This window comes from Triturus cristatus, chromosome 4_2 (assembly GCF_964204655.1).
Source record: "Triturus cristatus chromosome 4_2, aTriCri1.1, whole genome shotgun sequence".
NCBI classification, from domain to species: Eukaryota; Metazoa; Chordata; class Amphibia; order Caudata; family Salamandridae; genus Triturus; species Triturus cristatus.
The window spans coordinates 644,623,369-644,646,252 of NC_140586.1; the positions used below are offsets into that span (position 1 = coordinate 644,623,369).

The 22,884-nt window shown below is 43.9% G+C and overlaps 1 protein-coding gene across 1 annotated transcript in view; it reads right to left on the reverse strand.

Annotated features, from left to right (window-relative positions):
* Positions 1-22,884, reverse strand: part of LEPR (leptin receptor) — a 943,611-nt gene that overhangs the window by 32,008 nt on the left and 888,719 nt on the right. The window contains exons 16-17 of the mRNA XM_085602358.1: positions 21,602-21,697; positions 10,170-10,272 (exon numbers count right to left, since the gene is read on the reverse strand). Of these exons, the coding sequence (XP_085458484.1) occupies positions 10,170-10,272; positions 21,602-21,697 (199 nt within the window). The remainder of the gene's footprint in view (positions 1-10,169; positions 10,273-21,601; positions 21,698-22,884) is intronic.

Here is a 22,884-nt window from a genome sequence, read left to right on the forward strand (position 1 = left end):
ACCCAAGATAGATACCATCCTGGCTTGGGAACCGCCCAAAACCCAGACTCAGGTGAGAGCCTTCCTGGGTCTCACGGGTTACTACAGGAGGTTTGTCAAGGGGTATGGCAACATTGTGCACCCCTTGACCTCGCTGACTTCCAGGAAGCAGCCGAGACTTGTGATCTGGACTGACGCCTGTCAGAACGCCTTTGACACCCTGAAAACTGCAATGTGTACAGCACCGGTCCTCCAGGCACCCGACTTTTCAAAAGAATTCATTGTCCAGACAGACGCTTCAGAGCATGGTGTGGGGGCTGTTCTAGCACAGATGAATGAGGAGGGCCTAGACTTACCTGTAGCCTTCATCAGCCGGAGGTTACTTCCCAGGGAACAAAGGTGGAGTGCGATAGAGCGTGAGGCATTTGCTGTGGTCTGGGCGCTGAAGAAGCTAAGACCCTACCTGTTTGGGACTCACTTCCGGGTTCAGACAGACCACAGGCCCCTCAGATGGTTAATGCAGATGAGGGGTGAGAACCCAAAGCTGTTGAGGTGGTCCATTTCCCTACAGGGGATGGACTTTACGGTGGAACACCGCCCTGGTACAGATCACGCCAATGCTGATGGTCTGTCCAGATTTTTCCGCCTTAGTGATGAGGACTCCCTGGGTGGAGGGTAGTTCTCCCCACATTTCAGCTGGAGGGGACACGTGTTAGACCTGGCATCATTGGCATGAGTCTCTCCTCCATTTTTTTCTGTTTGCCTCCTCTGTTTACGATGTTTTTGCTGGATTATTGCTTTGGGCACTGTGCCACTGCTGATCAGTGCCACAGTGCAAGTGCTCCCTATGTTAAATTGTTACATTGATTGGTGTTACCATGATTGGCTTGGTTGACTTACTGTTCAGACCCTAGTCTAGTGCACTGAGCGTGCCAAGGGCGTGTAAGTTAACTGCTGCTGGTGGGCTTGCAGCACTGGTTGTGCCACCCACAGAAGCAGCGTACAAAATGTGTCTCAGGCCTGCCACCGCGGCGCCTGCGTGCAGTCCCTGACTGCCATGTCGACTTGGTAAGGAAACCCACTTACCAGTCTCTGAACCTTCACTTTGCCACATTTCAGACACCTCTATGGTAGGCCCTAGGGCAGGGTGCATTGTTGGTAAAAGGTAGGTCATGCCCTGATGTGTGCGGCATGACCTAATAGTGAATTACAGCCATTTTCGTTTTTCACTATTGAAGGGCTACCTGCCTCCAATAGGCCAGACTGGGCAGACTGATTATTAACTCCATTATAATCTATCTGACTCAGGGAGCATGGTAGCAAGTCGAGTTTAGTATCCCTGAACTCAGAATTTAATAACACACCCTTTAGGATGAATGGTTTTTAAATTCTATGTTTGAAAATAGCACTTTTAGAAAGTGGCTATTTTCTTGTCCAACTATCTACCGGTCTCTGCTGGTTTGGTGTGTGTGTCAGGGGCTGGGTGGCTCCAGAGGTCTGAGTGAGTCAGTGTGGGGTGAATGGGGCGTTTACACGTAGAGTGAGGGAAGAGTAGCCTGCCCTGCCTGACACAATACTGGCTCCGCCTCCTGCTGGGCGACTGATAGCCCTGCTCCTGCCAGTGACAATACTGGCTCCGCCTCCTGCTGGGCGGCTGAGGACTCTGCCCTGCTCAGTGAATAGGCCAGGTGCCTCTGCCTGGCAACACCCACAACAAACCTGAGATGGTGGGAATCGCCCTGCTTGGACAAAGGGAACAAAGGGAAAAAGGGGTATAAGAGAAGGACCCCTGCACCAAGAACTGAGATCACTTCTGACAAGGAAACCTGTACCAAGGACAAGAAGCCTGCTGATCTAAGGACTTGCCTCCCCTTTCTGCCAGAGTGCTGTTTTGCTGTGGAGGAACCTGAAAGCTGCTTCTTTATTTTTGCCAAGGAACAAGGAGAGAGGAACTTGGTGTGTACTCTCTGAACACTTGCTAGGAAATCTCCAAGGACTGGAAGAGTGCCAGTCTCCTGCCGAAGTCACAGGGCCAAAGGACTTCACCATTTGCTGAATTGCTGGAAAGTGTTGTTTCCAGTACACAAGGGAAAATCTGCAGTCTCGACGCCAGCAGCAACGCCAGTGAGCAGTGGGTATCGGCCCCGGCTCCAAGTGACCCCGTCTCGACGCCGGTATCAACGCCAGTGAGGAGTGAGTATCGGCTCCACCTCCAAGCGACCCCGTCCCGACGCCGCTGCTGATCGCATCGACTCGACGCCCTTCTCGACGCCGTGAGCGCTGCTCCGGCCCGACATCCCTCGACACCGCTGCGGATTGACCCGACTCCGAGGCACGATCGACGCCGACCTCGACGCCGTGGATCATCGTTTTCTTCGTTTCTCAAGGTACTGTACTTGTGGGGTCTGTTGCAACTCCAGGCTCGACGTAGCGCTCCTCGCGGTCAACGCCGAACCTTGGGAATCTTGTAGACTCGACGTCGTGTGACTCCTGTGGGGGTTACATTGTTGCCAAAGAACTGTGCTCAGAAGAATACTTTGCTAAAGAACTATTTGCCAAGAAGAAACCTTATTTGAACTATTATTTTTCCTTCCAAAGAGTATTTATTAAGACTGTGGTATATTTTTGTCGTTATTTGGTCTTGTGCTAAACCTTATATAAAAATACTATTTTTATAATAACTTCGGTGTCGTGTCCATCTGTAGTGTATTCACTTTATTACTGTATGTGGTCATAAATGCTTAACACACTGCCTCTGAGATAAGCCTGTCTGCTCTGCCAAGCTACCAAGGGGGTAGCAGGGGTTATCTGAGTGTGTAATCCCCTTTCCCTGACTAGAGTTGGTTGGTCCCTATTTGTCAGAAGTGTATACCTCTGCCAACTAGAGACCGCCGGTTCTAACAAACACAAGTTAAGGACACATTTATTTATTAGTTTATTCATTTATTAGTCAAGTTATTTGCCAAGTCATGGTACTACTACCTAAAAGTTGAGTACTCCCACTACATATACATCACCTTTATATACACATTTAAGATTACAGGGTATGATTGCACAGTGCTCAGCCCCATTATCTGATCTCAGTTCTACTCCGGACCACACAGGTGGCCTTCCCTGGGCTACACGAAATTCGCCCAAATTAAAAGCTGTATTCTGGCAGTGATACACAGATCCTGCCCGCCTGTGTGTCGTCACTGCTCTGCTTTCTGGTTCCAGGTCGAAGAAATCTTCGCTCAGCCAAAAGCATGCACAACAGAGCCAAGAAGAGCCATCATCCCCCACCCCCTCAAAGACCCGGATTTGCCCATTTTTGCCCACCGAGCAGCCAGCACAATTTATTGCTAGCTGCTTGTTGTTCCAGCTCATATTTTTTTAATCTCCCGAGGGTGGCAGGGCGGAGCCCATCTCGCCCCTGAACACCAGCCGCCCCTGGGTGTTTCTTAGAATGAGCGAAGGCCTTTAATTGCGCATTGCATTGTGGGTCGTATATGAAGCCTTCAATTGAATATGTTTTTTAGCAGGAATCCAATGCATGCCTCATATAGATAAAGAGACATGCACATTCCAATACAGATTGTTTCCACAGCATTATACCATATTTTAAATTGTATTAGTAGATCTGTCGGAATTCGATGTACGCACTTCTAAAATTACCTAGACTTCTAAAGGATAGTTTAATTAACAAAAGATTCTTTAACAGCATCAGATGAAAAAAGCTGGTTTTTATCCGATGTCCTTTGGAAAGACTGTAATCCATCCACACTCCTACATACTGGTTTCTAATTTATCTGATGGCTTTGGAATAACCTTTATATACACATTTAAGATTACAGGGTATGATTGCACAGTGCTCAGGCCCATTTTCTGATCTCAGTTCTACCCCGGACCACACAGGTGAAACCAAAACCACCTGCAACCCTGAGAGACGGTTCCCAATCCTTGATGCTTAGGCACGAGGAGATTACGAGGAGATTACGTGATTTTGTAATAACTAAATCAATCCCGTGGCTCCGCTGACCAGGACCAGTCACTGTTCTGCAAGCCCTTCTTTGGAGGATATGTATCCAGGACAGGCTGTTCGATTTGCAGTCTTACTCTGCACCTGTGCTGCAAACTTCCACTCAACCTACGCCGCATCACTCGACTCCTTTCTAAAACAATATTATGTAACTCCATTTAGCGCCGCGAGTCTGGGTTCCCGGCTAGAAGTGCTTTTCGCCGTGGAGTTGCGTACTACTAAGAAGCATTTATTAGACAAAGACTGGCAAAACATTGGCTCCCAGTGATCAGTCAGAATATGGCACTGACTGACATTTTGGTACAGCATGGCTTAAGTGTGCATCTGTTGGGAGTGTGGCTGAGAAAACAAATACCCCGGAATCCCACAAATTGGTGGTCAAGAGGTAGCAGCAGATACGCATAGAGAGTCATGAGGGTCGGAGGCAAGAGGATTGGAATCTGAAAGTAAACTTGCAGATTCATTTTTAAACAAAAAAGAAGCTCTGCCCAAAAGAAATCAGAACAAGGATAAATTATATAGGAAATCTTGACTTCCTTTTCTGATTAACCATAAACAGATTGCATTTTAAAATATCTTACAAGTTAAGACACCTGCTGCACAGATCGTCGTATACCCAGCGTGTTTCAAGGTATGAAAACAGCAAGATAACTCTGGTGGTTAATGCACTTGTGGAGAAATCTGTTTCCAGTCTAATCACAGGTATGGCCCATCGTAAACTAGCACAGAGGGTTAATGTGCCTGCTGCAAAGCACAATGTCAAACGTGTAAGTCAGAGATTTGTAATATCTATAGAAGGCTGTGTGGGTTATTGCTTTTGCAGCAGAGATCCTTCTGGTACGTGCTGATCACGTTATAATCCTTGCCATAAAGCTCACGAGGTGCTGATATATTGCACTGGGACAATGTCAGCAGAGTCCACTGAGGACAGCCAGGATCACCTATTTGGCTCAACAGCAGCTGCCAGATCCGGGACCTGGGTGGATCTCCCACAAAGATGCAGGCCTCTCCGATCAGTAGTTCCACGATCCCCTATGCCCTTCTGTCTATGCCCATCGTCCTTATGATAGCCGGTCAAGCCTCTCCATTTACTAAAGAAAAGGGTACAGAGGGGTGAGGGTTGATTACAGACATAGCTGTATCTCACACAGAGCCTGCCGGCAGCAGCAAACATGGCATGATGTGCTCTGAATTTTTTATTTTTTATGTATTCAGGCCCTGACCAGCTGCGCCAACAACACAGGGTGGAGTACAGTTTATGGAGCAGTCAAGCAAGCAGGACGTTTCCCTTTTCCAGCCTTCAGCGTGACTAATGTAGAAGCAACACTGGCCGGGCCCTTCACTGGCAGTCTGCATGTGAAAGGCCCGGCCGGTGTTCCTTCTAAATTAGTCACGCACGCTTTCATTCAAGCTGCTGAAGCTGCAGCCATCGTCATTAGTCTAGTCAGGTCACTCGGCTGTGTGTTACAATACTTATTATTTACTTAGTCAGTGGTGCTCCGTGCTCGCCTCTACCTCAATCCTACGAGCTCAATATTGTTCTCTCGCACCGGGCTCCGGTTGTGACTGCAGAGTGCAGAAAACAGCGTGGCATTGACACACATTCCAAACAAACTGGAAAATTCTGGTTTGAGCCCTCCCCCAGACCCCACCACACCAATCACTGTTCTAAACAACAACTGTTACTGGGTCTCTCTTGAGGAAGAGGCAGAGGCCACGGCCACACCCCACTACTTTCCTGAAGCTGGACTGGCCTGCCCCCAACCATTGGAATGAATGGGGAGCGTCTGACTCCTCCCTGGGCTACACGAAATTCGCCCAAATTAAAATCTGTATTCAGGCAGTGATACACAGATCCTGCCCAATTGTGTGTCATTACTGCTCTGCTTTCTGGCTCCAGGTCGAAGAAATCTTCGCTCAGCCAAAAGCATGCACAACAGAGCCAAGAAGAGCCATCATCCCCCACCCCCTCAAAGAAAAACCCGGATTTGCCCATGTTTGTTCACCGAGCAGCCAGCACAATTTATTGCTAGCTGCTTGGTGTTCCAGCTCATATTTTTTTAATCCCCCAAGTGTGGCAGGGCGGAGCCCATCTCTCCCCTGAACACCAGCCGCCCCAGGGTATTTCTTAGAACGAGCGTAGGCCTGTAACTGCGCATTGCATTGTGGGTCATATATGAAGCCTTCAATTGAATATGTTTTTTAGCAGGAAACCAATGTATGTATGTATGTATGTATGTATGTGTGTTCTTATATTGCGCTCGACTTATCCTTGGGCATCTCGGCACTTGCATTGGGAACCCGTCCTGGCTTTTCCCTGTGAGATAACCCGTACTGGGCATCCCCAAGGTGAAAGCCAGGCATCCCGCCGCGGGGGGGGGCCGTAGTGGAGATTAAGCAAGCTATTGCCCAGAGTTGCAGAGTGTGAACCCATGATTTGAGTAGGCACCGAAGTGAGAATTATTGAGTCCATGGACACTTGGGCTCAGACCCTGCCGCGTCGGGAATTGAACCCTGGTTCCGGGTCTGACCTCTGCTTCAGGGTATGCCTCCTCTAACCAGTGAGCCACACTTCTCCACTGCATGCCTCATATAGGTAAAGAGACATTCACATTCCAATACAGATTGTTTCCACAGCATTATACCATATTTTAAATTGTATTAGTAGATCTGTCGTAATTCGAGGTACGCACTTCAAAAATTACCTAGACTTCTAAAGGATAGTTTAATAAACATAAGATTCTTTAACAGCATCAGAGGGAAAAAGCTGCTTTTTATCCAATGTCCTTTCGAAAGACTGTAATCCATCCACACCCCTACATATTGGTTTCTAATTTATCTTATGGCTTTGGAATAAGACCAAGGTCAACTAATTCTTTAGGTCTGTCAGTGACAGTGCACAGGCTCACTAGCATCCAACCTTATAGGACTGAACTAAAGGGTATTTGTGCACATTCAACAGCGCATAGCAGAAAGTTAGCAAAACAAATGATTGAGTTATCCTGTAGTAGAGGGGGGGAGCTTGAAGACAATCATGAGCAAGATTATAGAAGAGGATATTGCATGTTCAGAGGAATTTTATAAATCGTTGAAGGTAAAGAGTGAAGAATAAATGGTAATGGCGCTGCACCCGGGTGGTTCCCAAATCTAGTGAGGTTCCATTGAGACATAAAATTCGATTGCCTGGGTTCTATTTAACAGAAAAGAGTCAAAGCAGTCCAGGGCAAGTCTAGAACTACAACACACCCATGGCCAGTTAGACAAAGTCTTGTGATAGACGGTGTCAAAGGCCACTGACAGATCTAGAAAGATCAGGGTTCGTCACAATAGGCATCTGCAATTATTTGGAGGTTGTCCAGTTATTTCGTTTGTTTTTGCAGATTTATACAACATAAACTTGGTCCTAGAGCATCAGAGCACTTATTACGAGAGCCAAACTTTTGAGATTTTTTAGTTACTGAGGGGCTATGTGATTTACCCAGAATCATGGGATATTGAGCTGAGGTCAGGATTCGAACCCTAGTCCCCAGTTGCAAGCTTTGTAGCTCTAGTCGTTAGGCCACATCTCCTCCGTTAATGCGATTGTGACAGACTCTATGCTGTGAAAGGGGCTCAAGCCTGTCTGGTGGTTGTCTGCTGTGTTATTATTCACAATAAAGTCCTGGAGATGCCCTCTCACCTTCTATTCTAGAAGGTTACAAAGGTAGGGTAAGTTGGGTATTGGCTTAAAAGATCTGTGGTGTCAACTTACAGTTTTTTAGAAAACTACTTTTTTCAGCATTGTAGAATGATTTCAGCTGATTGTAAATGCATTTGATTAAGTACTCTTAGTCTACAGCCTTCCAAAGGTGAGCTAGCACTTTTTTTAAACATTAATCTCTGATTGGTCGTATCCAAGGCAGATACTGGTAAACCTGGTGAACTCCATCGCTTCCAGTCTAGTTAGAGAAAAGGACAGTGAACTGATCGCACACTGAATGAGTTTTTGGGATATATGTTTTAAATGTATCATTTAAGCATAATTCATTAATGATTTTCCATATGGTGGATGGTGAAATAAGGCAGGTATCACCAACACTCTCTTTATCTTTATTACCTGGGATTTATATGCCCTACAATGTTTAATGATTTGTATTCTCTTGCCGGATGTATGTCGTTACAACGCACACTTTTACAACGCATGCACTTACAACGCATTTTTTACAACGCACAATCCATTACAACGCATGACATTACAACGCAGGACACTACAACGCATTTTTAAAAACTACCTTTACAACGCATTTCCATTACAACGCATACTACCTTTACAACGCATACCATTACAACGCATAATATTAAATTGCATTTAAGGTAAGTATTAGATAGTATAGGGGTAAAAATTACTATTCTAACTCCAGGGGGTGCAACAGTAGGGTGAGTGTTGGATAGTATAGGGGTAAAAATTACTATTCTAACTCCAGGGGGTGCAACAGTAGGGAAAGTGTTGGATAGTATAGGGGTAAAAATTACTATTCTAACTCCAGGGGGTGCAACAGTAGGGTAAGTGTTGGATAGTATAGGGGTAAAAATTACTATTCTAACTCCAGGAGGTGCAACAGTAGGGTAAGTGTTGGATAGTATAGGGGTAAAAATTACTATTCTAACTCCAGGGGATGCAACAGTAGGGTAAGTGTTGGATAGTATAGGGGTAAAAATTACTATTCTAACTCCAGGGAGTGCAACAGTAGAGTAAGTGTTGGATAGTATAGGGGTAAAAATTACTATTCTAACTCCAGGGGGTGCAACAGTAGGGTAAGTGTTGGATAGTATAGGGGTAAAAATTACTATTCTAACTCCAGGGGGTGCAACAGTAGAGTAAGTGTTGGATAGTATAGGGGTAAAAATTACTATTCTAACTCCAGGGGGTGCAACAGTAGGGTAAGTGTTGGATAGTATAGGGGTAAAAATTACTATTCTAACTCCAGGGGGTGCAACAGTAGAGTAAGTGTTGGATAGTATAGGGGTAAAAATTACTATTCTAACTCCAGGGGGTGCAATAGTAGGGTAAGTGTTGGATAGTATAGGGGTAAAAATTACTATATTATGCGTTGTAATGGTATGCGTTGTAATGGTAGTATGCGTTGTAATGGAATGCGTTGTAAAGGTAATTTTTAAAAATGCGTTGTAGTGTCCTGCATTGTAATGTCATGCATTGTAATGGATTGTGCGTTGTAAAAAATGCGTTGTAAGTGTAGTGCGTTGTAAAAGTTGCATTGTAAAGGTTGTTCCCCCTCTTGCCAGGCGCGTCTGTATCGCGCCATTTCCTTTGTAACTTCGTTTATAGTAGTTTGAGCATACTTCGACCATACCGAATACTCTACCTTCATTGTGTGACCCCCACCATCTCAATCGTAGCTTGAACTGTGTATGACCCTTGTCCAATGGCTGCTTCTGTCTTGTCGCAGCTACCAACGCACATGTCCGAATGTAATTATTGTAACTGTATCTTGCTGTACCCTTGTATCATGCTACTGTTGTAAAGGACTCTGATGCATTCAGACCCTGTCTGCATTATATAAAATTGCAGATAATACTCATTCCTTAAACCAGGGTTTATTTTGAGGTTGAAATCATGCTATTTGGAGAAACGTTGGAGAGTGCGGCATTTGGTGATCTCCAAACTTAGAAGTCATCTAGTAGAGTTGAGGATCAACTTCAACGCTTTGACAAGCTGCAAAATTTGTGAACTTTACACACGATTTTCGAAAGAGCCGAGTTTTGCACAAAAAACATTTCCGCAGGAGAAATTTCCCTCAAATATTTTTTTTAATGTTTTAATACTGCAAGTTTTCATAGCAGTTTTATAGCTTTTTTTATAGCTATAGCCTCCGTTAGAAGGGAGTGTCACAACAATGCTATAAACTTCCAAACTTTATCACGAACACTGATTTTACAAGTTTTCAAAATAAATTCGCATTGGCTGAGATCAACAATGGTGCATATGTTATTTTATCTACGAAATTGTGTTTCCTACGTTTACATAATAACGTTACTCTGATCTGATATTATACTCTCAAGCCACAATGAACTATGCTTGATGTCGCTGAAAATTTGCAAAGTTTCAAACTGTAATTGTACAATATTAAAATAATAAACATAATTTGCATGAAAACTGATGCAGTCTACATACCTATGATGGGATATCAGCAGGGCTGCTACCAATAGAAATGATGACAAAACGATTATTGGTAGAATCACGAACATGCCAGTGTCGTTTTGTGTTTGAATTTCATCTGAAAATAAGATCATAAAAAGTGAAAGGAGCAAAATGGTTTGCATTTTGAATTCTGGAAATAAAATGCATTTGGTGATATTCAGATGGCCCGACACATTTCTGATCGTGTCTTATACCCATATGGTTTATACAAGCTTGCATAACACTTTGCTGACAATAAAGGGCATTCCTTTCTATGCTGCCTGCAAAGGTTATATGATAAGCCTTTCCTAAAATGTTGCTAAAGGTAGTAGATTTTAAAGTATTATCTATGAATTAAGCATTGATATATAAAAACTATATTCTTCTGTCATTATGATATTGATATTTACTAGCGGATGAAACACAGGATTTATAAGAAGTGCTTATGAAATCACTCACCATCAATTCAGCACCTGGGGTAAACTTTCCCGCTATTATTTTTTTTTTCCTTTTTTCTCTATTCATTTTCATGCAGTTCTGGGTCAATAAATCCCCATGTGGTTATAACTCTTGTCACTCTAGTATTGCACAAGAATACATTTTGAGATCAGTGTCTCCATGTTCTCTCCTTTCCTAGCAGCGTGTTTAGTCTTTTCCAAAGAGGATGTGTTTATCGTATAAATGATGATCATTTTAGTTCACTAATCATTACCTTGTTTTTTCACATTCTTTCAATCTCTTTTCTCTGCTATCTTTTGTCCTGTACTGTTTTATTGAATGATCCCATTAGGCTTTGTAAAACAACATCAGTAGTGAAGTATTTTTTGGCTTTGAAGAAGCGGCATGTTGCCGTGGAACACGGCTTGGACTATGATGATTCTTGAACAAAGAATAAAAAGTCTTAATATTCGTTCACCATTGGATATTTCCGTGAGCCAACATTCAGTTAGACTCTTAAATATATTCTGATAGGCCATGTTAATTACTCTGTTGGCCAGCTGGCAAATCACATCTACCCCTGAACCACAGGTCAATTTGCATGTAATTAGCCATCTTCTGGCCCCGAGGAAGAGGCGGGGACAGAAATCAGCATTAAGTGACTAGCAGACGTTTCATTGATAAGCCATCAGCTTTTATCGATATTAATTATAGCAGCACATACCTCCATAAAAGCAGAATCAACGAATTCTACTGCTATAGAAATGTTACTAAATAATCACTCAGCTAGGGTGTGATTGTACGCGGCCCATCCCATTTTTACCTGGCACCGCAAGGTCTCACAATATGATATAATGCAATGGTAAGGATTATACGCAGGCCATCTTATTTCACTTAGCGATGCAAGAATTGACTGCACAGTATAACTTATCTGATTTTACCTGGCACTGCAAGAATTCAGAGCATGGTTGATGCAGTGTCAAGGACCTTGTGTATCCCATCAGATATCCCCTGTCATTAAATGCACTAATGGTGAGCATAAAAACGGCTTGTGAAAAAGTAACTATCTTGTGGCAAATAAAAATGCATGTGCCATTGTACCAAATGCAATTCCTTGTTTAGATTAATGAACAAAACTATATGTATATCCACAGATGTGCTTGGATGACATCTGATAAATGCATTGCACCTTCAGCTAGTCATTTTTTCTATACTCTTTATATAGGCAACAACATGTGAAAAATATACTGATATTATGGGCATATCTAATGGGACAGTAAAAAATCCAGACAGTATTGAAAATGTGTATATACATTTAAGACTACTGGAAGATTAAAATTGCACCAACAACTGCATTTTTCTGTGAAATGTCTATCAGGCTGAATTATTTAAAAAAAATTACCAAGAACTGAGATATTTTAAAAATGTGGCTATGTTATAAGACAAAATTGCCTTGAAGAGATTTGATTGTAAGCTGATCCATGACAAAGAAAGTGTCCTTGTTATTGTGAGCCATTTTAGCAGTGGTGTCACAATCACAAAACTCCTTCGGAAGAGTGAAGTGTTTACATAAGGGGTTTCTATGCCAAGGATATCTTACAAAGTGTACAAAGTCTAGCAATAATCCTCTCCAACCAGAGTTAGCCTTGAATCCATATGTTCTAATGAATGAGTAATTCCAATGAACTAACAAAGAGCAAATATGAAACAAGTTATGAAAACATCATTGAAGTGTATGTATTGTAAGCACAGTAGCCAGAACAGAGACAAGCCAATAGATTAAAATTGAAAGGCTTGTTTTGGCCACAAACTATTGTTTTCCCTTATGGTCAAATACATTTATTATTCTGTTTCAGGGTGCTTAAAAAACAGTAGGAGAGTAGCTTGAGGGCCAAACCATGTCGGCTACTGAGGGACGTTGATGACCTTTTCAAATGAGTCTGTTTCTGGATAGTGCCTAGTTCTGTTGGTTTGCTTGCAGCACAGTGCGAAATCCATTTTTGCGGACAGAGCGAGGAAGGCTACTGTCCTATTCAGCCTTTTTAGAAATTGGGTTACTGGTTGGCTGGGGTGTGAGCCCTGGTCAAGCAGCAACTTCAATCATAGTCAGGGTAGAAGGCAGGGAAACCCTAAATTAACTTGTGCGCACCCACTGGTAGCTTGGCACAGAGCCATCACACTAAACTTAGAGGCAATGTGTAAAGTATTTGTGTGACATTTCAATCAGTAAATCAGTTAAAACACTGTTGGAAACCGGGCAACCGGGTTAGCAGTCACCAGGTTCCCAGCACCGTGGTAGCTTGGCTCGAGCGGTTGGGGGTCAGGCACCGTGTTAAGCGTACGTCACACCCTCACAATAACCATGCGCTCATCCGTTCCAAAAACGACACTACACCGTAAAAATTATGGAAGACAAGTTGAAAATATATATGTCTTTATCTTATTTTCTCTTAGTTGCAGGTTTCAGAACATAAATACAATACAATAGGATTTTCCTTTAAAAGAGCAGGTCAAATAAACAATGCTACTTTGGAATTTCAATAAATAGGTTCAGGTCCTCATTAAGCAAAGAATAAATAGATGTGCAATAAATACAGACGGCAAATAAATACAGTCAGACAATAAATACAGTGCAGGAATAAATTAGTGGAAGACAATAAATAAAGCACCTTCAATAAATAAGGAAAAGCAATCAATGAAAGTTACAGATCAGATCACTTTCATGAGGTAACTTGGTCTTACTTTGCCCATACACAGCTTGTGGTCATTTGGGTGGCATGGGGGTGTCCCACCTAGATTGGTCAAGGCTGGGGCCTAAGCTGAGGCAGAACAAGGGTAACCTAAAGATCTGGCCCTCCAAACTACACAGCCGCACACAGATGTCACTGCACCAGTCTCAGTTCACCCCTGGCACTCCCAGGCTGGTTCTAACACCCCTCTAGCCCCTAGAATAGTCTTTCAGGGCTCCACGGGGCCTCAGACACCCCCTTTACCACTTACTGCCCTTTTCACGATGATCGGCTCCGCTCGGCACCGTGTCGACGCCGTGAGGCGGCTCCGGATCGATGTTGCTGGGCGGCCTCGACTCGATGTCGCTGGGCGGTCTCGACTCGATGTCGCTGGGCGGTCTCGACTCGATGTCGCTGGGCGGTCTCGACTCGATGTCGCTGGGCGGTCTCGACTCGATGTCGCCTTCCGGCGTCGCAGGGACACGGTCTCCCCGCTTCCGGGTGTCTCCGGAGTGTGATCTCCACTCCCGACCTCCGGCGCGCTTCACCTCAGTTTCCGGCGTCTCCGGTGGCCGGACTTCACTCCCCCGTCGACGCCTCACCTCGACCTCAGGTGACTCCTTACTCGACCTCCGGCGCCTCTCCACGACCTCCATCGGCGCCCTCACTCGACCTCTGGTGACTCTCCACTCGACCTCCGGTGCCTCTCTACGACCTCTGTCGGCGCCCTCACCTCGACCTCTGGCGGCTCCGGGTACGACGTCTGCTTTCTGTCAGCGCCGCTTCTCTACCTCAGGCCCCAGGTCTCCAGGCTTCTCGACGTCAGGACTCCAGGAGGACACCACTGAACAGGTCAGGAACTTGCTGTTCTTCCTCTTTAAGGCCTGTTTCAAATGTTCAGTTCCTTAAGATGGTTCTTCTGGTCTTGGTCCCACACAGGGCTTTAGGCTGGGCTTGGTCAGTAGGGACTAGCATCAAGGGTGGGTTTCTGGACCCCACTCCAAGCACTGGTTTCCACCCCTGCTGCCTTACTCCGACCTCCTTCTATATCTGTCCTCTCTCTTCTCCAGTCAGTTGCCAACTGCCACTCTGAGATGGCCTCCCAACATTCTAAACTGCCTCCCACTGTCACAGGGTTCTAGAATGTTACAGAAGGTTCTAGAAACCTCCAGTGGGTTCTGGTGATGTTACAGGTGACAATGGGTGGCCACCATTTTGTGTCTCAGGCCCTCAGACAGAAGTTCCAGGGGTAGGGAAAATGGCTCCCTGACCCTGCATCAACACTAAAAAGTCTGGTGGTTCCCAAAAAGGAAAAATTATAACAGGGTTTGAGGCAGAAGTGGGACAAAATAAATAATGATGAGGAGGGACACCCAAAGGGCTGACAGGTCTAACAAACACCATTAAAAAAGAACCAACACCAGGTTCAGAAAAATAGAGAATATTTAATAAATAAAACAAGATCCAAATTACAACAATCCAATCAGGGAAACTGGAGAGATTGAATTTCAAACATTTAGGTTAAAATAGCACCAAATAGCACAAAGCGCCAACAAGTTATATATCTGGTCATGCCAGACCGGGACAAAGACACAAGTTTAGGCCAACCGCGATGAAGTGCTGGCCAGCTACAGGGACCAGGTCAGGGCCACTGAACAAAGTACCTTAAATCCTGATTACGGAGATTTGCATAGATCCGAGGTGAAGAAGCATCGCATCATCGAAGAGATGTGTTGGTTCCGAGATGCGGTGAGGCTAGGGTGAAATGTCCTGTTGCATTGTGATTGAGGATCCCATCAACGGGGGCTTGCGATGCGATGTCCAGGCATCAAGGATGCGTTGTGCAGCCAAGGCAATGCGCTGGTTTGGAAGAGCTGCGAAGCTGCGATGTTGAGGCCAGCATCGCCGAGCTGCAATCGACATGGGATGCAGGGAACTGGGATGGAGATGCACCACACTGTCAGCGACACATCGATTCCAAAAATAGGAGGATGATGCGAACCTTCTACACTGGGCCCAATCCATGCAGCAGCAATGCGTTAGTTCTGCTCGAGGATGCGCCACTCTGTCTAGGAGATGCATCAGTTCGGCTAGAGGAAGCGCTGCTCAGCAGAGAAGATGCGTCGGTTCTCTGGTAAGCACCTTAGGCCCACTTCCAAGGGTCCAGGACTGGAGTGTCACCTCTTGCCAGAATAGACCCACAGATTGCAGAGTCCAGTTGCAGATGCAAGGTTGTTAGAAGTTTTTTATGTCCCGGAGGCTTCAGATCATGAGGCCAAATCTTCATTTCTTTTTCACCAGAATGTATTTGTAGTGCTTTACTGTAGGTCTGGGGAGCTTCGCTATTTTCCCACTGTAAGTGAAATCTGTCCTGAGTATTAATTTTAGATTGCCTCAACCTAGAAAAATGACTAACAGCACTACATATGTTTATAAAGCTCCAAAGTCCAAATAAACGATCACTTTGACCATTCTCGTGCTCCATTATGTACTTTGGAAGGTATGCTATTTGCCTGAGCCAATTTTTTGTTAAATGCTTAATTAGATTCTGATAGGCCATGTTAATGACTCTGTTGGCTAGCTGGCAAATCACAGCTACCCCCAATCCATAGGTCTATTTGGATGTGATTAGCCATCTTCTGGCCCGGAGGAAGAGGCGGGTGCAGAAATCAGCATGAAGTGATTAGACGACATTTCACTGACAAGCCTGTGCATGCCCTTCCCACAGGGATAGAGGGGAAATAGGCAGAACACTGTCTCCCATCACACCAAGATCTCCATTTTAAGTCTTGAAAGGAAAGAACTATTTTTTTAGTGTCAGTTATCCAAGATATAATACTCAAAATGCTGTTTAAGCCAAAAGCTGCTCCTTCAAAGTGTCTGTCAGCAGTGAAGGGCTTATATAGCATCTTTGGGTTGGGCAGAGGCACCCATCTGCTTGAACTCTCCATCTTCACTTTTAAATTCCTGCATAAGGTACAGACTTTGAGGGAAGAAAGAATTGCATAAAGGAAAGTATGGACTTTAAATGGATTATATCCTGCCTGGACGACTCCCGGATTTTACTTTTTGGGACTGTAAAAAATTGACTTACTTGTTGAGGGGGTTTAACCCTTCTTGAGAAGCAACCACAATTTTTCTCAGTGTGAAGTCACAAGCAACCCTAAATTCATCTGCGCTCAGCCCTCTGATAGCTTGACACAGAGCAATTATGCTTAACTTAGAGGCAATGTAGAATTTATTTTTGCAACACTTTAACCAGTAACACAGTGAAACCACAGCATAACACAGCACAAAAGCATCCCAGAACAGGTTTAGAAAAATAGAGTCATTCCGACTAAATAAAACAAGACCAAAACACAACAAAAGTCAAATTAGTAAAATGGAGATATGCAGGTTTTAAGATTTCAGTAAGAACAGAACCAAAGAGCACAAAACGCCAACTGTGGATTTCTGGTAGTGCCAAACCAGTTAGGCCTTCTGAACATAGTTCCATAAGTCCTGGTTTGTGGGGTGTTGCAAGGATCCGTGCCGAAGATGTGTCACCCACCTTAAGCAATGCATCAGTTCTGATGCACAGCTGCGATGCAAGGCCATGCATCATCGAGGCTCCCGTCGAAGAGGGCTTGTGATGTGAAGTCTGGTGTTGACCATGCATTGCGCAATCAAGGAGATGTGTCTGTTCCGAGGAGCTGTGAGGCTGCGATGAGAGAACCTATGTCGTCTTTGAGGCTGCCGTCAATGAGGCAGGTGAGCACCTGTCGCGGGGTGATGTGCGCAGCACCTGACGATGCGTAGTTGCTGTTTGGAATCGCTCTGTGCAGCAGACGAGTAGCGGTGGGTCCGATGGATCCACAGAGGCTGGCAGAGCACATTAGGGCCACTTCCAAGGGCCCAGAACTGGGGTGGCACCAGTTGGCAGGGTAGACTCACAGATGGTAGAGTCCAAGTGCTGGGTCAAGGTTATTTGAGCCTTCTGTGCCTGAGGCTCTAGTCAGGGGGCCAGTCAACTAGTTCTTGGAGTCACTCTGGTGGGCTGAGTTCAACAGATGCAGGTCAAATCCATCTCACCCAGGTAAGAGGGCAGCAGGTCAGGTCAGCTCAGCATGGCAGTAGTCCTTCAGAGCAGTGGTTCAGCAGAGTGGCAGTGCTTTGAGCAGCACAGCACTCCTTCTTCCTGGCAGAGTATCTATAGGTCCAGTAGTGTACTGAAGAGTTGCTGTCTGAGGTCCAATATTTATACCTGGTGCCCTTCCTCTGGAAGGTGGGAGAATTTTCTAGAAGTTTCCCTTTGAGGTCCCTAGGTATCCATCTCCCCTTACCCAGCTCCAGACTAACTACAGGGGGATATGCAGCGTTTTGTGTGGAGGCAGGACACAGCCTGTTCACGTGTAAGTAGGGTTGTGCCCAGCTCTGCCCTCCCATCCTGCCAGTGATGGCCCATCAAGGCAAACCAAAGCTCTCTATTGTGTGTGACTGTCTAGGAGGAATACACAAAGCCCAACTGTCAGCTACACCCTCTCATGTGACCTAAAGACAGGCTACAGGCAACTAAATGGCCATGGTAGGGAAATGTCAACTTTCTAAAAGTGGCATTTTCAAAATTGTAATTTAAAATCCTACGTCAATACGAAAAAAATAATTTTATTACAATTCCAAAGACACCAAGCATGAACTGGTTACCTGCTCCCATTTGGAAATTGCAGTTCATTGAACTTAATAAGGTAATTCCAATGTTATCCTACAGGAGAGGTAGGCTTGCAGTAGTGAAAAATGAATTTAAGAGTTTTTCACTACATGTAAAAGTTAAAATTACATGTCCTACTTTTTCAAATGCATTGCACCCTGCCCTGTGGGCTGTGTAGGGCCTACTCTAGGAGTGTCTTATATGTATTAAAAAGGATGTTTTGGCAGGTTGAAATGGCAGGCTTTAGACATGCTTAAGTGGGTGGCATAACCAGTGCTGCTGGCCCACTAGTAGCATTTAAGTTACAGGCCATGTGTACCTGCAGTACCACTTTACCAAGGACATATAAGTAATCAAAACAGGCCAACTGGATGAGACGTAATGTTACCATGCTTTTAAGGAATGAGCACATGCACTCACTGGTTAGTAGTGATAAAGTGTGCAGAATCCTAAGACCAGCAAAAACAAGATTAGGAAAAATGGAGAAAGGACGGCAAAACACTGAGGGGAAGACCACCCTCGGGCTGACAGGTTTAACAGAGAATCTTTTGGACCTGTATACAGGGCTAGTGGCACTGGTATCTCTCAGGTGGCCAGGGGAACCACAAAACATGTTTCTCTGGGCAGTGGGGCCTGCCAGGAGCCACATCAGTGCCCCAGAAGTTCTCACTGTATGTTTTGAAAAATTTCCAACCAACGTCTCTCCAGCACAACATTTTCCCTATTTTTAGGCATGACTGGAGCTGGGCTTTGACCCCAGCATGGACATTTGGACGGCACAAGCCTTTGTTATCAGGTCCTCTGGTTGCTAGGCAAGCTAGGTGAATATAGTCGAAATATTTGAACACTCTATTGCTCAATGTTGTGATGATTTATAGACATGTGGATTTTGAAAGTTAATGCTTATTGACAACGCCAAAGAAAATGGGATGAAGTGCATCTTTTCTGGTGCCCTTGTGAAAGATTGTCAATGTTATGTTTGTGATGTACATCTTGCTCTTACACCCAAAGGCCTAATGATGCTAAAAAAGAAGAGTAAAGTTTCAAGTCTCTTTCTAATGGGTAAAGTGGAGAGGAAATGGATTTAAAGTCTGAAGGCAGCCCATTTTAAGGCTTAGAAAAAAGTATTGAAAAAGCTTTCGCTCTATGGGTGGCGTTCTTAACCCAGGAAATGCTTAAAAAATTATCAGCAGACCAGAGGTGGTGCTGGGGTAGATATTTCTTCAGATTCATTTTGAACAAATTCAGTGGAGACCCAAAAATATATTTGTGGCAAGTCAGATGACTATAAAATTAATTCTGTTTCTCACTGAAAGCCAGTGATGCTTCTGAAGTAAAGTCTTAGCTGATGTAAACTGAGAGGAAAGTAGGACAGCCCTGACCACTTGATTTTGAACCAGCAGAAGCCTATTGGTTAAGTTCTAAGCAATTTATAAATACAAGGCATTGCACTAATCTAAGCTTGAGACGATAATGGTGACGATGACAGTCTTTCTGCATTCATCCATTTACAAGACATAAGAGATTGTACTTTACACAGAAAAAAGAAATATTGAATTGCCCCATGGTTGAAGAACTTCCATTATAATTGACTGTTATGGTGACACCCTGGCAAAAACAAAGGCCCAACATTTTGTTAATACATTTAACAAATGCTGTGGGAGGAAGGTATTGTGGTTTTTGGGGTCAAGGTTTACTGGTGCGCAGACCTTTACAGATGCCTGCAGTCTAGCAGCTCTAGGATATGTATAGCATTTACTTGACCCGTTTGACCCTTATTTAGTGTGTGTGCCTTGTATGTTCTATGGCTCTTCATAGCGTGTCACCATATGTAATTCCACCTGTCAGTTTGTAGATATTTGTAATTTTTGTTAATTTGCGTGTGTGTAACACATATTTGTTAGTTTGATGTGTATTAAACAGTGGCGGTCAGAGTGAGAGTGGGTAAGAGCAGGGAAACGATGGGGTGGGGCAGGGTGGGGGGAAGTCGACAGATGACGGGATAACTAAAATTAAATAAAAAAATTAATAAAACCACTTACCTTGCGCTCTACGATGCAGCGACTGCAGGGTATGTGGTTTTATTAATTTTTTTAAATTTCATTTTACCTATCCCATTGTCTGCCCACATCCCCCCCTCCCACTCTACCACGCCCCCCCTGTGCTTACCTGTGCTGTCCGCTACTAGTAATAAAGTATGTTTATATAAACAGCACTGACCGTATTGTTTGCTGTGTTGCTCAGTTCTGAGTTTCTAGCCCACAAATCATCTAATGAGTAAGCCTTTGACTGCTCTGTCTTGCTATCCTGTAATTAAAGAGCTGAAAAGGAGTGTTTGGTTCCCAATTAATTGGTCCGCCGTGAGTGGTCCCCAGAACCCAAGTGGCGAAAGAATCCAGGTGTTGCAACTGGGACGCACTATCCCCTGCCCGCCCAGAGATCCTCCAATCTCGATTTCCGACTTTAGATCTTCATGTAAATACTTTTGAAGCATTGAAATGATCAAAAGCAGAAATAGGAGTCTGGTCAGCATTCTATAGATTTTTAGAATCTTGTGAGCAGTTGGTTATTTTATTGCTGGTATGGGTGTATCTTCAAGGGGAGGGGGTTTTGGAACATTACATTCCCACACAGTAATAGGATTCTATCATTTCTAGTGGTGGTTGGGGGACCCCTTTTGGGTAGGGCAGTTGTTTTGATTTCAAAGATCCGCCCCAAGAGCGGACAGAAAGATACTACTCGTAAATGCTCTTTCTGATTTCCCAAAGTTGTAAAATTTAGACCAAACGTCCACGTTTACCTTATCAGACCCAGAGTGTTGCAACCAGAGTCCCTTTGATTTTCAAAGCCTGAATAAAGGCGTGTGACAGTGACAAGCAAGTGACATCAATCGTAAAGCTCTTCAAAAATTGTTAATGGCTATGTGAAGTGCTGGTGCTCTTTCTATCAATGTACTCTAACAGTGCACGGTATGACTCACTTGAGGTTCGAGGAATCTGCTTTAAGAAGGCAAAACATGCAATTGGTCAATTGCCACTTTATCTTTTTCCTCAAGAGGCGCAGTGTTCTTTGATGGGCGCCAGGCTGACAGCTCGCGAACCAGAAGTCATCCATCTATATACAAAGATCAAGACCGGCGCTTCCATCTCTGCTGCACGCATTCCGCAGCATCCCGCCAAACGCGCTTCAAGACACCTCGAGGGATAACACCGCAGAGGACCAAGAGAACAATTCTTTTTCCATACGGATCCATTTTGCTAAGCATTTCATTTCAGTCTTACAAACTAGGTTGCCAATTAGTATCACAAGCAGTAGCAGATTTCAGGTCTGAGCCGGGGTCTATTGGGAACTAAACCGAGAGAAGAGCTAACAAGCCATCCAAGAAGGCACTCCAAATGTACACTAGCCCTCCCAAGCACCACTGACATATTTATTTGCATTAAAAGCAACCCCAGTATTCAGAGCACACTACACAATCACTTGCTTTTTGCGCAAATATTTCTCTAATGTTGTAACACAAACAATGCGAACGTTTTGCAAGTGGTAGGGCACAAAAATTCTGTTATATTTACCTGTGCTGAATCTATCTGTTGATTTAGGTTTACAAATCCCTTCTGCTAGTACTGGATAAAGAGTAAACCGGTACTTCTCAACAGCTATAAAGTGATCTAAAATAAAACAAATATAAGATTACGTTCTGTAATTCTGTAAAAGGAAACTTTAATGTCTCGGGCATAAAACACAACACAGATTTTCAAGGGATATTTCCTTTAAACCAATCATTGGAAAACTTGCAAATGTGCAACACGATCACATCATTGTAATTCCTTAATATAATATGTCATAGTTTCGAGCTCCTTCCCCTTTCATTTCACCCACACTCGATTTACTGTTCTATTTTTCTTTTAATATTGCATCAATAACGTGAAGGCAGAGCTCTTCCAGCTCTTTCTCTTCATCTAGCCAGGCACATTTTACAATTGGCAGAAATGATGGCCTCCAACCGGTTGAAAGATAGAACAGCAGCACTCATGCATGAAGACCTATTTCTAGGCTCCTGGGACTTGTAGAATTCTGTGTTTGTTTTTCTTTTCTTTTTTTACGAAACATTGTTTGGCAATACTCAAAGGATTTGAAACATGAAATCGAACATTATTCTCTCCTCCAGGTTCATAAAAATGAAAGTTCTAGTACTACTAATCTTATCTCTGAAAAACTATGATTTAAAAAATGATTTTACTGTATTTTAGTCGCGGTTAATTCTTCGTTGTTTCTGAAAATTCAAATATAGGCCAAGATCATGCTGATGTAACATAGCCCTCTAGCAGAGAGCGCTCAAAATGTTCGATCAAGGGAGAAGGTGGTTCCAATGTGTCAAATGTAAGCAGAAGTGGAAAAGGAACAGTCGTGAGATGGTTGTGTCCTGAGAAAATACATTCCTATCTTGTGTGGGGATGCCGGGAAGTGGGAAGGCAGCAATAGTAGAATGTTTAAGTTCATTTTACTCTTCTGAAAATCTAAAAATAAAGCAGTCAAAATGCAATGATATTAGAAAGTTTTCCGTGAGAAATCACGAGGAATTGTGTAAATGTGCGTGAACAATTTATCAATGTCAATAAACCGAAATAAAAAATAAACGTGTCTGTGCGCTCCTTGGTAAGGGCTATATTCAAAGATCAGAGAATATGCCATCATTTTAAGGTAGGTAATGTAATTGGTCACAGGGTTATTTTAACCATGCAGAAAATTAATTTGCTGTGTTTTTAGAGGCCTGAAAAATAAAATACTAGTTCAAACTATGTTGTTTTGTACTTCATGTGTCCACATTGAGTACAGTACATAATAACAATGATTA